The sequence below is a fragment of the Bufo bufo genome, chromosome 3 (genome assembly GCF_905171765.1).
Source record: "Bufo bufo chromosome 3, aBufBuf1.1, whole genome shotgun sequence".
Lineage (NCBI taxonomy): Eukaryota > Metazoa > Chordata > Amphibia > Anura > Bufonidae > Bufo > Bufo bufo.
Window position 1 is genome coordinate 404,107,953 of NC_053391.1, and position 15,945 is coordinate 404,123,897.

Here is a 15,945-nt window from a genome sequence, read left to right on the forward strand (position 1 = left end):
GAAGTTATGATTCCTTCCTGCTTAACTTAATTCTAGTGCTATAGTTGTGTGTGGTTATTGTAAAACAGATGGGGGTCTCATCGGTGTGTGTAATGAGGGCGATCTGATGCTGACACACTGTTATGGGGGGAATCTGCTGCTAATGCACTGTTATGAGGGGGTCTGAGGCTGACACACTGTTATGGGGGGGATATGATGCTGATACACTGTTATGGGGATGCTTTATTAGAGAAAACTCCTGGCAGTCAAGTGGGGAGGCATGTACAGGCACAGCAGGAACACTATGTAGAAGGAAAGCCTGCACTCACCCACCATCTCCCTCTGGCAGCAGCACGACCACCCAGGAGCTTTTCCTGCTCACTCTAGGGCAGGGGACAGGAGGAAGATATCATTGCTTTGATGTGCAGGGGACAGGAGGAGAACCAGGTTAGTACACATGCCGGTGCATCACATACTTTGCATGCCAGTACATTGCAGGCATACATTGCAGGCTGCTTTCCACATGCTGCAGGGCACGGCTGCAATTTTCACATGTGATGTGCCAGTTATCTGCTATATTCCCCCTTTGGGGGGAAAAGTGCATCTTATAGTCAAAAAAATACAGTATATTAAATATACTTAAATGGTTTGTCTCACTTCAGCAAATTACATTTGTCATGTAGACAAAGTTTATACAAGCTACTTACTAATGTATTGTGAATGTGCATATTGCCTACTTTGCAAAAGTCCTGGTCTCTCTGGTGGACCTTGGGAGTTTGCATAGGCGTACAACCACAGCAGCTCCTGTCCAGCCAATTTGTATCTGAGCTTAAGGGGGTATTCCGGTTATGTAACTTTTTTTTTTTACTCCTTTAGCACATAAATTAACCTGATACATATCAGCTTCTGAAGTGACTGTTTATAAATTAAGAAAACCACTTCTTCCAGGCTCAGACAGATTGACAGACACACAGAAATACAGAAAAAGACAAATACACACACAGAAAGCAGTGTAAACATCAAGCAACAGATGATGCAGATAGGGAAAGACCAAGTGACACTGAGCAAGTTCTACAGAGGCAAGTGAAAAAAAGAAACAGAAAAAGCTACAACAAAACCTTGTGAGGACATGTCAGGATTATTCAGCAAGTCAACTTCATGTGATGTAGAGCACAGCTCCCTTACATGCCTTGTGGAATCAGCAGACAGCTCTCTCTCTCTGCAGACAGGAAGTTCAGAGCATAGAAGCGCTGTCCAGAGCTACTCCCAGGTGCAAGAGAATGTACTTCACAGAGCTGGGACTAGACACAGAGCAGAGAAACTGATCATGATCGACCAGCAGCAGGAGAGAGCAGACAGGTCTAAGGGAGACTAAGAAGTAAGTCAGTATTATTAGAGAACAGTGAATAAACCTTTATTACAGTGTATTAGATATTTGTAAAACCTGCGCAATGCTTTCAAAGCAGACCCAATCCAATGAACTGGAATACTCCTTTAAGGATTAATTGTAACTCCTGGATTCAAGCAGTGTATAATGCAATCAAAAAGAGGCAATATGGACAATCATAATACATTAGTAAGTTGTATTAACTTTGCGTACACGATAAATGCAATTTACTGAACTGAGACAACCCCTTCAACTGCATCTGAACTAAATTAAAATTTAGCTTTTGCATGTGTTTGGGTTGATTTTCAATTCTCCCATATATTTTCTATTTACCTATTAACCTTGGGTATACTGAAAGTGATGAAATCAATGGTTAAAATATATTCCATAACAGAAAGAGCATGAGGCAGATTTGAAAATCCACAGTGTGCTCAATTCTCCCCTCAGAAACTGTCCACAATCTGTAAATGAGATTTTTAAAATCTCAGTCACTTGGCTTGTATTGTAATCCACAGCAAAATTTGCCTATGTAAATCCAAAGGTAAAATCCGCAGAAAATCTGACAAGTGAATCTGACCCAATACTAAGAAAAGTAAAAGGATTTAATATAAAAGCACACAAAAATGGCATTTTAAGGTACTATTGTATTAAGGAATAACCAATGATATATCACATATTTACCAGTTTGTTTAAATTTCTCCTGTTCTTGCACCGGTGATAACAGACAATCCCCATTCTTGTCTGGTCTGTTGAAAATTCTGGAGTGTAATGATTTATCCACTTTTGTCAGCGAGCTGGAAAACACAAAGAAATGGTGACTCAGGGGAATGATACATTTTCTCAAACATTCTGCCTGGGAAACAATTGCATATAGAGAAGTACATACTGTACGATTTGTGCCTCCTGCTATCAAAGGGGCCTGTTCTTGACAAATGAGCAATGTAAAGCAGTAGGATGGCTTTCACTTTTTTGTTTGCTTTGATATTGACAGGGATGTAACTGTAGAATCATTTTGTGTGTTAAAAAAGGTACTACTCTTTTGATGTATAAAATAAAAAATGGGAGCAACTACTAAGCTGTATTCTGGCACAACTGTAAAAAATATACGTAAGCCAATATCCCATGTGCGCTGCTATTTATTATTCTTCAGTGCTGGCTCTTTTGAAGGGTTTGTCCAGCCATAAAGAGGAGCGAGCGCTGCTTCCTCTTCATCTAGGAAGTGCAGTGCAATACAAGTACAGTACTCCCTCCATTCGAATGAATGGAGCGAGTACTTGGAATTACACTATGCCACCGCTCCACAGGAAACGAGGTGTAGTGTAAAGACCAGGAAGCAGTGTTTGCATGGAGCACCGCCTCCTCGCAAACAGCTGATCAGTGGGGGTGCCGGGTGTTGAACCCCACCAATCTGATATTTATGACCTATCCTGAGGACAGATTATCAATATTAATGGTCAGACAACCCCTTTAAGCTCTTTTCAATTAGGGAACATTTATTATTAATGTCTAAAGCTTGGCTGCATGGTAGTTTTAAGGGGTTGTCAGGATAGGTCATCAATATCATATCGGTGAGGGTCCAACGCATTACACTGCACTTCCGAGACGCTCCCCTCTGCAGAAGCTCCACTGCCACCAATGAGTGCCAGCAATCAAATAGTCCGTAGAGCATTAACAAAATCATGCATTTTTAGTGAAATGTATGATTTGCTTGAACAAACTGCCACCAATGATTTACAACTATGTTTAGAAGGAATTAAATTGGTGGTACAGTGGCATGAGTAATGGAGAAAATGAATGACATTACTATTTACCTGATGTACATTAGAAATGGAGGAAAATATAAAATACTTCCAGTGCTTCTTTAACTAAATTCAAATATGTAACACATGCATTTTAGGTTTTATCCATCTTAAACAGAAATAGCATATTCTTAATCAGCAATGCATTTTCTCACAGGTGTGCTGCAAGCTGTTCTACCATGGAAACATCATACTAACATCTTTACCAACTAGCCCATTACCAAGTATATTCATTTCATAGGAATAGGGGAATGTAGCCTTATCATTGCTGTTCCACATAGTTATCTGACCAACATATGAATGTTCCATTAAGCATCAAGCTGGAAATCATAAAATGATTTTCACACTAACATGCAGATGAAATGATGTTCTGTTAATCCCTGAATTCTACCCCTTGGCGTATAAAACTACACAAAAAAGCATGAATGATTTTGTGCTGGATCTTCATCTATTAATACATCAAAAGTGTACATTAAAGGCTTTGTAATTTTTATGATATCATTTTACTAATTATGGGCTAAAAATAATTTTTTCAATTGGTCTTTATTAAAATAGTCAGCTATTCTGTCACAAAAGGTCAAAAGGTTAACTATCTAGCTGTGTGAATTGTACTTTCACTTTGTGCCATAATCTAATAAACCTTATTTCTAAATTACTAAAAGGTCATAAACACTTATTTAAGCCACACTCTTATCAGTAAAGTAAGAATTGACCTATAATAAGTGTTTTTAAGGTCAGAGACCAGAGATAAGTCGATATCAACTACAGCCTGCTACTAGAGAATCTCAAGACTGTACAGAGAAAGGGGCTCAACATTTATTTTTATTTTTATTTAATTATCTTTATTAATATATCAAAACATATCACAACGAACAAGAAATGTAAGTAGGCACTCTACATATTCAATATGTTTTCCCCTTGTCCCTATTACCCCCAGACCAACCCCCTCCCCCCACCCTGAACCTGTGATGCTTCCGCCCTCCTCTACCCCCTGCCCCCCCCCCCAAAGAAAAAGGGGGGAGAGACAGGGGGGGAGGGGAGAAGAAAAAATAAATAAAAAAATATATAATTATAAATTATTACAATCAATCAGATCTTCCAGCCACCCTATATCTTACTCCACTTCTCATCCACAACTCTCTGCCTATACACAATTTGCTCGTAGTTTTTTACCTTGTTAACTCAATTTATCCATGTATTTAATTCTGGACTGTGCCGAGCAAACCAGGTCCGACTAACCAAAATTCTAGCTAACAGCAGTATCCTGCCTAGGAGAATCTTTTGATAGTTATGGGTGCTCATTGTGGAAAACTCATTAAGCAGGAACACTTGTGGTTCAAAAGGTATTCGTATTTTAAGTTTATAAATAAGGAAGTTATTAATACTATTCCAGTATTTTATGAGCTCTGGGCAGGTCCAGATCATATGGAGGTAGTCCACACCTGAGGTGTCGCATCTAGGGCACTTGGATGAATCTCTTAGCCCACATTTATTTAGCCATGTAGGGGTGACATATAATCTATGGCAGATATTAAAGTGTACTAGAACATGGTTAAAGTTCTGGGAGAGTGAGCCTAAGTTAGCAAAAATATTCCCCCATCCTTCTAATTGTATATTCGGACAATCCAACTCCCAGGCTCTTTGTCCTGGTGACTGTGTATCATAAAACCGTGTCTTAACTAATAGTTTATATATATTTGAAATCTTCATTCTTAAAGGTGTCCTCCCTATCCAATCATTTAAAAAAGATGAACTATCTATATCCAGCAGTGATTTATCATCCAGACTAAGTAGTGCTGAACGCAGCTGAAGGTACCTAAACCATGAAAGGTTTTCTACATTATGTGATAACTCTGTGAATGACTTAATCTCTCTATTCTTAACTACTTGTGAAATATAAAAAATCCTATTCTTTTGCCAAAATGTGTCTGCTGCAATACCATCTAACATCTGCAAGTGTACATTGTGCCAAAGAGGCATGAATGTAAGTGAGCCCTTTATCTTCAACCATGTTCTAGTAGTGGCCCACACTTTCAAAAGTAATTTTTTAATCTCTCTATAACCCCGCTCTTGGCTACTCAGTAGCCCAGATTCCAGAAGGTAAATATATTATTATGGGCATAACTCCCTACTAAGCTCCCTAGAAGTGCACTGTTTTTTGATTCATAACACATCAGTAGCTGGGCAGCAATAAAATACCCTTTGAGATAGGGGAGATTTAGACCCCCATGTTCCAGTGGTTTATATAAATGTTCCAGTTTTAACCGAACTCGTTTTATTTCCCACACTAGATCATTAATTATTCTTTCCATGAGTTTAAAATATTTATCTTCTATCCAGGTAGGTGTATTCCTAAGCACATACAGAAATTGTGGTAGTATCACCATTTTAACCAATGAAACTCGGTCCGCTCTGGATAGGAGAAGTCTCAACCATATCCCTATTTTTGCTCTAGTTTTTGTTATTGGGGGGATCAGATTGAGTTGGGAAAAATTTTCAACCCTGGGCGATATAATCAAGCCCAGGTATTGAAAAGTGTCAACGATGTCCAACTGAGTCACAAGGGCCTCCTTCTGAGGTAACGGGTCTATTAACATCAAACTGGTCTTGGACCAGTTTATAAGAAGACCAGACACCTCACCAAATGATTTAACCATTTGAATAATTCTGGGGAGAGTTGTATTCGTATGGTCTATAAAGAAAAGAACATCATCCGCATATAAGGAGATATGGTCTTGCGCTCCTAATGTTCCAAATCCTTAAATCTGATCATCCTGTCTAATGGCCAGAGCTAGGGGCTCAATGTAAATATCAAATAGCAATGGGGATAGTGGGCAACCCTGCCGCGTACCTCTATTTAAATCAAAGCTAGTGGTCAAGATCCCATTAAGACTCAGTTTCGCCGTGGGAGATCTATACAGTAATTTAAGGATGTTTATAAATCTTTCCCCAAAGCCCATCCTTATCAGAACCCTCCAGAGGAAGTGCCACTACACCCTGTCAAAGGCCTTAGAGGCATCCAATGACAGGATGGAGCGGGTAGTCCCCCCGGGGGCTTGTATATTGGCCAAGAGCCGATGCAGATTATGGTGCGTGCCCTTATTTTGAATAAAGCCATTCTGGTCTGGGTGGACAATGGAGGAAATAACCCTAGAGAGTCTTGTGGCCAAAATCCTTGCAAGGAGCTTTACATCTGCATTAAGCAGTGAAATCGGTCTGTACGGGGCTCAACATTTTTTAAAAGACCATTTGAAAAAATGATTTTAGCTTAAAATGAGTACAATGCAAAATAAATGCCTCCAAAGGTGTACATAGTCTTTAACTAAATACAAATCTTTTGTATGTTGACTAAATGACACCCATCATCAAGAAGCTCTCAATATTTTAGTGCTGAAGAATATATTTTCAGTACATATACCAATGGAAAACTTTTGATCTGCAGGGAATATGTACTCCTTTGCAGAAGCTTAAAAGGTCACTAACTTTTCACACAATTTTGCATAAATCAATAGCACAAGCGACCACAGGAAATTTTGTAATATTTCTTATCAGTGAGAAATGCCTAGTTCTCATGTTATCAGTTGTTTACCTGTGTCCACCCTGCTAATTGTTTTTCGCTTTGAAAAATCCATTCAAGATGACAGCATGGCAATGCAAGTCTATGGAGAGGGGGGAGAGTGAGCAGGAACTGAATGAGAGCACACAGACAAGCAGAGTGCTGTAGCTATATGGACTGAGATATGCATATCAAAGTGCTTTATCCACAGTCAAACAAGCCAGTGTCCTCTACTTTCTGTGTGCAGTGGATTAGAGTTGGTCTCCACCGCCATCTCTAGGAGAACTGCAAAGTAGACATTCAGCATGCACAGGGAAAATGTTAAATAATACTAGATATAATGGCCAGAAATAGTGTTATTCCTCAAGTACACACAATGTCCTATTGATTAATGCAAAGTTTGGTAAAAGGTTAGGTACTCTGTAACATATCAAAGCTTTTGATTAGTGGGGGTCCGAGTCCTGAGATCTCCACTGATTGCTTGAATGAGGAGAGAGAAGCGCTCATATAGCACACTTTCTTCAATGCATGAGACAGATACAAGATGGACTCAATAAAAAAGTCTATGGACCTGACTCAATTCAACCTCCTGCAGCGAGGAGAAAGAATGCGCTATGTGAGCGCTTATCTCTCCACGCTATATTGATTAGTTAGGGTCTAATATGCAACTAACAAATATCAATAGCCATTGTAAAGTGCAGTGATACTTTCATGAATTTTCAGTTAAATCCACATTTGTACCCACTTGCTGATCAGTACAGATGTAGCAAGGGTAACACACACACTCTTAACTCAAATTTCTTAACTCATCGCGTTATCTTGAAACAAAAGCCATTGAAAAGCAATTGCTTAACGCATTTAGTTGCATTTCGTTTAGATAACATGTCTCATAAAGCATGTGTGTTAACCCTGCTACATCCGTAGGAAAGAGGAAATTTGGGCTGTAAAACTGTATGTAAATATTTGTATACACCAAGTGAATTTTTAGAACTGAATGGTACACAACATTAGCAACATAAACTTTTGGAGTATAATCTAATCACAATAGCACACAGATTGTCTTTTATTTATCTCACACAATGCACATAATTTTGCAAGAACTTACTTTATTATTGGCTTGTTTCTTGGCATTTGTTTCATTGCTAATACAGACCTTCCTGACACTGTGATGCCAAGGTCTGAATTTAAGATTATGACCACCCTTCTTAGATGCCATTGTCTTACTGGCTGGGCGCATGGCATGGGGATTCTCATCACACAATTCTGTAAGTATCAAGCAGATAACATCAACAGCTTGTTGAAAATGCTTAAAAATGCAATAAATAAGAATGAATAAAATAAAATAAAAAAACAGATACAAGAGTGAATGCCATCTTAGGGAAACACCATTAAAACTAAATGTTTTGTTTTGTTTCTATTTCCAGAACTAAAAAGTGCCCAAACCTTTTGAAAATACTTAAAATCTCTGGCATGAAAATCTATGGCACAACATTTTAGTTCTTTAGTTCCATATACAGTCTTAAAGGAGTTCTCTGGAAATTAAGAAAATAAAGTTACTGAAAATACTTAGATATTACTTTATTATAAATATATTCACAAACACCTTTCATTAGTTATAATGGCTTGTTTTGCTTAGGGAGCAATCATCGGGGGAAATAAAATGGCTGCCATCCTTTTAGTACAAACAAAACCTGTCGAAATCACACACCAGGACAAGTTACTTCAGAAAACTGAGCTAAAGAGTTTCATCATCTTCCTCTCTGCTCTACTTGTCAGGGATTATCATCTTGAATACAGCTGATATGATTTTCAGATGGATCTCTGTAGGAATGGCATTCATGAGGAGACAGCTGAAGTACAGAGAGGATGGACAGGACAGACTGTAGTAATGTGGGGCTGTGGTAATGGAGACTGCATACAAGTGCTGCTGCTCATTACCCCCACCATCCTATCTGCACTTCGTGTCTCCTCATGAACTCCATTCCTGCAGAGATTCAGCTGAAGATCATATTAAATTGTATTCAGGATCATAATCCCTGACAAGCAGACTAGAGAATGGGATGAGGCAGCTCTTTAGCTCAGTGTTCTGAAGTAAATTGTGTTGTTGTGTGGTTAGGACAGGTTGTATGTGTACTAATAGGATGGCGGCCATTCTATTTTCCTGATGATTGCTCCCTAGACAAAATGAGCAATTGTAACTAATGAAGTATATTTTGGAATATCTTTATAATAAACTAATATTTAAGTATTTTCAGTCATTATATTTTATGATTTACCGGAGAACCCCTTTAAGGTCTCCATACACATTAGTGCAATGACCACCAAAACCCCCAAGAATGGGTCTGGCCACATCGTTCTCCTCTCTCCGTATTGAATACACATACACGTTCGGCCGAACTGAATGTGTATGTGTATGGGAGAGCTGGGAGGAAATTGAGAGAAGTTGTCAGCCCAACAAACATCTATTGAATGTGTATGCCGACTATTTAGTACAAAGTCCCCTGGTGTAAGATGCTCAAATTTATTAGAAGGCACACACCTAATTGCGGCACATCTTGGGAGGTTCATATGCTGGAATATGCTGGTAGATTAGCCAGCCTCTCCCTCTGCTTGCTACTGGCTAACTGCGTTGCTGAGCCCCCTGACTGGGCGGTACTCTGTGCTGAAATAAATCCCGATTTCACTCAGAGTTTGCCACTGCCACTCTATAATTTGACTGCCTGCCAAGCTGCTCCCTGAAGAGACGGTTTTAGCCGGCGAAACACGTTGGGTGAATTAGGGCTTATACTCTATGAGGGTTTTCTAAACAGGACCAAGGTTCCAACTGGCTGGGGGTCGCTCTTCTCACGGCGGGTGCTCCAACTACAGCCAATTTGAAGTGCTCCTCCTTGCTAGACTAGGGTTTAAATAGGGAAAGCACAAGTAGGCTAGCATACCAATAGCACTGCCTTTGTTATGATGAACCGCTACTAAAACTATATTGACCCAGACCAGTTCATGTTATCTGTATTGAGACCTGACAATTAACCCTTCATGATCTGCTAGCACAAAATATGACTCTATTTGAAGATTTTAATTGTTACAGTAAAAGTAAAACACTTTAGAAGGAGGTCCCAGTTGTTGTCTACAATACCCTCTACTCCCTGGGCTATTCACTGACATTCGAGCAATTTATTTTAAGTAGAACTGACTTAGTTGCCCAGAGAAACCAATCAGATTCTGCCTTTCATTTTAGACAGCTCATTTGGAAAATGAAAGGAGGAATCTGATTGGTTGCTATGGGCAACTAAGCCAGTTCTACTTTACACCAGTTTGATAAATGTCCCCCCTATGTATCTTATCTCTGACATGTCAGAAGGTCATTGTTTTGTAGATTTCTCTTAATATCCTCCAAGTTAACTAAATCTTTGCACTGTTAATATGGTAAAATGGCCACAGCTAGTAAAATTATTACAACTTGGTCAGCATGGCTTTTGCCACTAAATGATCTTTAAACATGTTATGGCTTCCACAATTTAATTTAATATGAACTACTAGCTGAATTTCATCATGAATATAAACTAGTTAATTAGACTATTATACTTTTTATTAGGACATAACAACGTCTATGTTATTATATGTACCCTTCAATTAATGAGCAATTAAGCATAACCTACATTACCAACTTTATTTTTTGCATGAAAAGGTAGAATATAAGTACAATGAAGTTACAATATAGGTTTCTGGTGACACGCACAATACATGCTGCTGCCTACAGGTACAATACAAGCTGCTGATGAAATGTAAAATATATTTTACCACAAACATAAAAACGAATTCGTTTTTAATTATTTTGTGGAAGCTTAATCTTTTTGTAATAAACTATAAATAACAAAATAAAATGCAAAGAAATTAAAAGAAATCGAGTAAAAGAAGTGAAAAAAAAAAGAAAATCATATTTGAGTAATTGTCAGTAGAGCAGATGATTTTTGAAGGTTTACTGTCACTAAGGCTTATAGTCTGTAAAAGTACAGAATATAATTTGCATTTCATAATTGATTTAGCTGCAGCATTTAATAGTGTAAGTTATTACATGCAATGAGATGCAGTCAAAGTTTCTTTATCTAAGATTGTAATGAACACTTTCATTTTAAGTGAAGATGTGATACATAAAATACATTAGAATGTAAAGCAGTACATATATGCCCCATTTACCACTGCAGATGTCAACAGGAGCACAGATTAGCATTTCTCTTATTCAGCCGAGCTGATCATTTTTTGCTCTCTACAGCATTTCCCAAAGGGTTATGTTTATGCTGCTTGGGGCACTAAAGGCCTAAAGGCAGTTGTTGCATGATTGAACATTATCCCTTTACAGCACTGAACATAATCTCTCTGGATGGCAGTGATTGCTTAGCATTCAACCCACAGGCTCCCAACTCTCATTTGCTGTATGTTAGCAAAGAAAAATATACACCATGCATGCTTAGATGAACAGGATAAAAACAATGACATGTAGTGTTATCGCATAGGATTTTAGAATATAGCTCTATATAAAGTAGATTATTTTACTCATTTGTAAGGGGAAAGTCACATTTCTTTCACAACTTTTTGCCAATGTGTCCATAATTTATGTCTGACAGAAAGTATACATTCAAGGAAAAGTCTACTTTCACACTCACGTTTTGGCTTTCCATTTGTGAGATCCGTTCAGGGCTCTCACAAACGGTCCAAAACGGATCAGTTTGCATTCTAATGCATTCTGAATGGAAAAGGATCCGCTCAGAATGCATCAGTTTGCCTCCGTTCCGTCTTCATTCCGCTCTGGAGGCGGACACCAAAATGCTGCTTGCAGCGCTTTGGTGTCCGTCTGATGAAACTGAGCCAAAAGGATCTGTCCTGGCACAGAATGTAAGTCAGTGGGGACGGATCAGTTTTCACTGACACAATAAAACATAATATCCATAAGAGCACTAATCCTTAGAAATATTGTACAACCAGATCTGGATATATTATATACCCTTGTAACACCTAGTCCCGACTATTATAACAAATGAGAATCTAAAGTGTAATCTGCAGGCAATTCATCCTAGAACAGGAGAAGCTGAGCAGACTGATATATAGTTTTGCAGGAAAAGATTCAGTAAAACTTGTAAGTTATACATTTAAACATCTGCACGTTTCATGCATCAGTCATGTGCCCCACCCCTTTAACCCCTTAAGGACTTATGATGTACCGGTACGGCATGTTTCCCGAGTCCTTAAGGACCCATGATGTACCGGTACGTCATAACTTTAAAACTAGCTTGCGGCGTGGCGGGGATTAATAGGAACAGGATGTCCGCTGAAATCATTCAGCGGGCATCTTGTCACAACGCCAGGGGGGGGTCTTGTGACAACCCGTATTGGCTATCAGCGCAAACCGCAGGTCAATTCAGACCTGCGCTTTGCGGCTTTTCCATGGTGCGGCGGAAGTATTGGAATACAGAAGTATTGGAATGCATTGTAAAGGGGATTAGACCCCCAAAAGTTTGTCCAAAAGTGGGACTAAAATAAAGTGTAAAAAAAAGTTGAAAAAATAAAGTTCCCCCCCAAAAAAATTAAAAGTTTCAAGTAAAAATAGACAAAAACGTCATTTTCCCCAAACAAAGTAAAAAAAAATTGGTAAAAAATAGGGGGGAAAAAAAAGTATACATATTAGGTATCGCCAAGTCCATATCGACCGGCTCTATAAACATATCACATGACCTAACCCCTCAGATGAACACCGTAAAAAATAAAAAATAAAAACTGCTAAATAAACCATTTTTTTGTCACCTTACATCACAAAAAGTACAACAGCAAGCGATCAAAAAGGCGTTTGCCCACCAAAATAGTACAAATCTAACCGTCACCTCACCCCACAAAAAATTAGCCCCTACCTGAGACAATTGCCCAAAAAATAAAATAAAAATATGGCTCAGAATATGGAGACACTAAAACATAATTTTCTTTGTTTTAAAAAAGCTGTTATTGTGTAAAAGTTACATAAATAAAAATAAAGTATACATATTAGATATCGCCGCGTTCGTATCGACCGGCTCTATAAAAATATCACATGACCTAACCCCTGAGATGAACACCGTAAAAAATAAAAACTGTGCTAAATAAACCATTTTTTGTCACCTTACATCACAAAAAGTGTAATAGCAAGCGATCAAAAAGTCATATGCAGACCAAAATAGTGCCAATCAAACCGTCATATCATCCCGCAAAAAATGAGACCCTACCTAAGATAATCGCCCCAAAACTGAAAAAAATATGGCTCTCAGAATATGGAGACACTAAAACATGATTTTTTTTTTGTTTCAAAAATATTATTGTGTAAAACTTACATAAATAAAAAAAAAGTAAACATATTAGGTATCACCACGTCCATATCGACTGGCTCTATAAAAATATCACATGACCTAACCACTCAGATGAACACCGTAAAAAATAAAAACTGTGCTAAATAAACAATTTTTTGTCACCTTACATCACAAAAAGTATAATAGCAAGCGATCAAAAAGTCACACGCACCCCAAAATAGTGCCAATAAAACCGTCATCTCATCCCGCAAAAATCATACCATACCCAAGGTAAAAACTGAAACAATTATGGCTCTCAGATTATGGAAACACTAAAACATGATTTTTTTTGCTTCAAAAATGAAATCATTGTGTAAAACTTACATAAATAAAAAGAAAGTATAAATATTAGGTATCGCAGCGTCCATAATAACTTGCTCTATAAAAATATCACATGACCTAACCCCTCAGGTGAATAATGTAAAAAAAAAAAAAAAAAGGGTTAAAAAAGCCATTTTTTTGTCACGTTACATCACAAAAAGTGTAATAGCAAGCAATCAAAAAGTCACACGCACCTCAAAATAGTACCAATAAAACCATCATCTCATCCCCAAAAATCATACCCTACCCAAGGTAATCGCCCAAAAACTGAGAAAATTATGGCTCTCAGACTATGGAAACACTAAAACATGATTTTTTTTGCTTCAAAAATGAAATCATTGTGTAAAACTTACATAAATAAAAAAAAGTATACATATTAGGTATCGCAGCGTCCGTGACAACCTGGTCTATAAAAATATCACATGATCTAACCTGTCAGATGAATGTTGTAAATAACAAAAAATAAAAACGGTGACAAAACAGCTATTTCTTGTTACCTTGCCTCACAAAAAGTGTAATATAGAGCAACCAAAAATCATATGTACCCTAAACTAGCACCAACAAAACTGCCACCCTATCCCGTAGTTTCTAAAATGGGGTCACTTTTTTGGAGTTTCTACTCTAGGGGTGTAAATTGTATCTCTATTTTCCATTAATTCTTGTGGAACACCTAAAGGGTTAACGACGCTTGTAAAATCAGTTTTGAATACCTTGAGGGGTGTAGTTTCTTAGATGGAGTCATTTTTATGGAGTTTCTACTCTAGGGGTATATCAGGGGGGCTTCAAATGGGACATGGTGTCAAAAAAACCAGTCCAGCAAAACCTGCCTTCCAAAAACCGTATGGTATTCCTTTCCTTCTGCGCCCTGCCTTGTGCCCGTACGGCGGTTTACAACCACATATGGGGTGTTTCTGTAAGCTACAGAATCAGGGCCATAAATATTGAGTTTGGTTTGGCTGTTAACCCTTGACTTGTAACTGGAAAACAATTATTAAAATGGAAAATCTGCCAAAAAAGTGAAATTTTGAAATTGTATCTCTATTTTCCATTAATTCTTGTGGAACACCTAAAGGGTTAACGACGTTTGTAAAATCAGTTTTGAATACCTTGAGGGGTTTAGTTTATAGAATTGGGTCATTTTTGGGTGGTTTCTATTATGAAAGCCTCACAAAGTGACTTCAGACCTGAACTGGTCCCTAAAAATTGTGTTTTTGAAAGATTTGCTTCTAAATTTCTAAGCCTTGTAACATCCCCAAAAAATAAAATATCATTCCCAAAATGATCCAAACATGAAGTAGACATATGGGTAATGTAAAGTAATAACTATTTTTGGAGGTATTACTATGTATTATAGAAGTAGAAAAATTGAAACTTAGAAATTTGCAATTTTTTTTACTAATTTTTGGTAAATTTGGTGTTTTTTTATAATTAAAAATTAATTTTTTTGACTTCATTTTACCAGTGTCATGAAGTACAATATGTTACGAAAAAACAATCTCAGAATGGCCTAGATAAGTCAAAGCGTTATCAGCACTTAAAGTGACACTGGTCAGATTTGCAAAAAAGTCCTTAAGGTGAAATAGGGCTGAGTCCTTAAAGGGGTTATCCCACTTAGCAGTTTCATACTTACCTGCTGCCACCGCGCGTTCACTTCCTGGATTCTGGCTGGGGGCGGGCTTCATCTTGATTGAAGTCTTCTCCCGGCCGGGCCGCGCGCTGGACTGAACGCGCACGCTGCCGCGCATGCGCAATGTGACTTATTTCTGGCCAGTATAGTACAGAGCCGGCGTGCGCGTTCGCAGCTCTGTACTATTCTGGCCGGGAAGAAGTCACCGTCGCGCATGCGCGGCAGCGTGCGCGTTCAGGACAGCGAGTGGCCCGGCCGGGAGAAAAGAAGAAGTCTTCTGGGCAAGCGCGACCATCGGGATCTTGCGGAAGAGCGGTGGTCGTAACCAGGGGAGACCGAGTTACAACAATAAGGTAAGTGGGGATGAATTTTCTCCTAATCGGTGGGAATTTGTTAATAAAGTATATTTACAAAAATGATCACTGTCAAATCATTAACAGATTTAACAGTGATCATTATGATGGGATAACCCCTTTAAGGGGTTAACAGTGACCTCCACTGCGCTCCACCCCCCTAACCCCTACTACTCTGTCACAGCCACAGCAAGAAGTGACTCCCAACAAATTGATGTAGCAGTATGTGATGATGATCAAGTGGGTACCAGAGCTGTGCGCGACTGATCATTTTAGGGGCCCGGTTGTGATTGACTGCTGGTATCTGCCGGCATCGCTGTAAAAGCCGATGGTGGATTAACCCCTTATATGTCACAATCAATGCTGACCGCGGCATGTAAGAGGATCGCTAAGGGAGGCGGCTCTCTCTGCCTGTCCATCGCCCCCCACGCTGCAGTGACAAGGGGGTCGGGGGGGCGATGGCTGCCATGTTAACCCCAAGCCTTGCAAAGGCCTCAGGGGTCTGTCTTGTATGGAAGCCTTCGAAACCTAGGCACACTGTCAGATTATTACACT

At 38.7% G+C, this 15,945-nt stretch overlaps 1 protein-coding gene across 1 annotated transcript in view; it reads right to left on the reverse strand.

Annotated features, from left to right (window-relative positions):
* The window catches only part of LOC120993823 (dynein beta chain, flagellar outer arm-like), a 585,582-nt gene that overhangs the window by 16,305 nt on the left and 553,332 nt on the right, over nucleotides 1–15,945 (reverse strand). The window contains exons 96-97 of the mRNA XM_040422290.1: nucleotides 7,827–7,984; nucleotides 2,048–2,160 (exon numbers count right to left, since the gene is read on the reverse strand). Of these exons, the coding sequence (XP_040278224.1) occupies nucleotides 2,048–2,160; nucleotides 7,827–7,984 (271 nt within the window). The remainder of the gene's footprint in view (nucleotides 1–2,047; nucleotides 2,161–7,826; nucleotides 7,985–15,945) is intronic.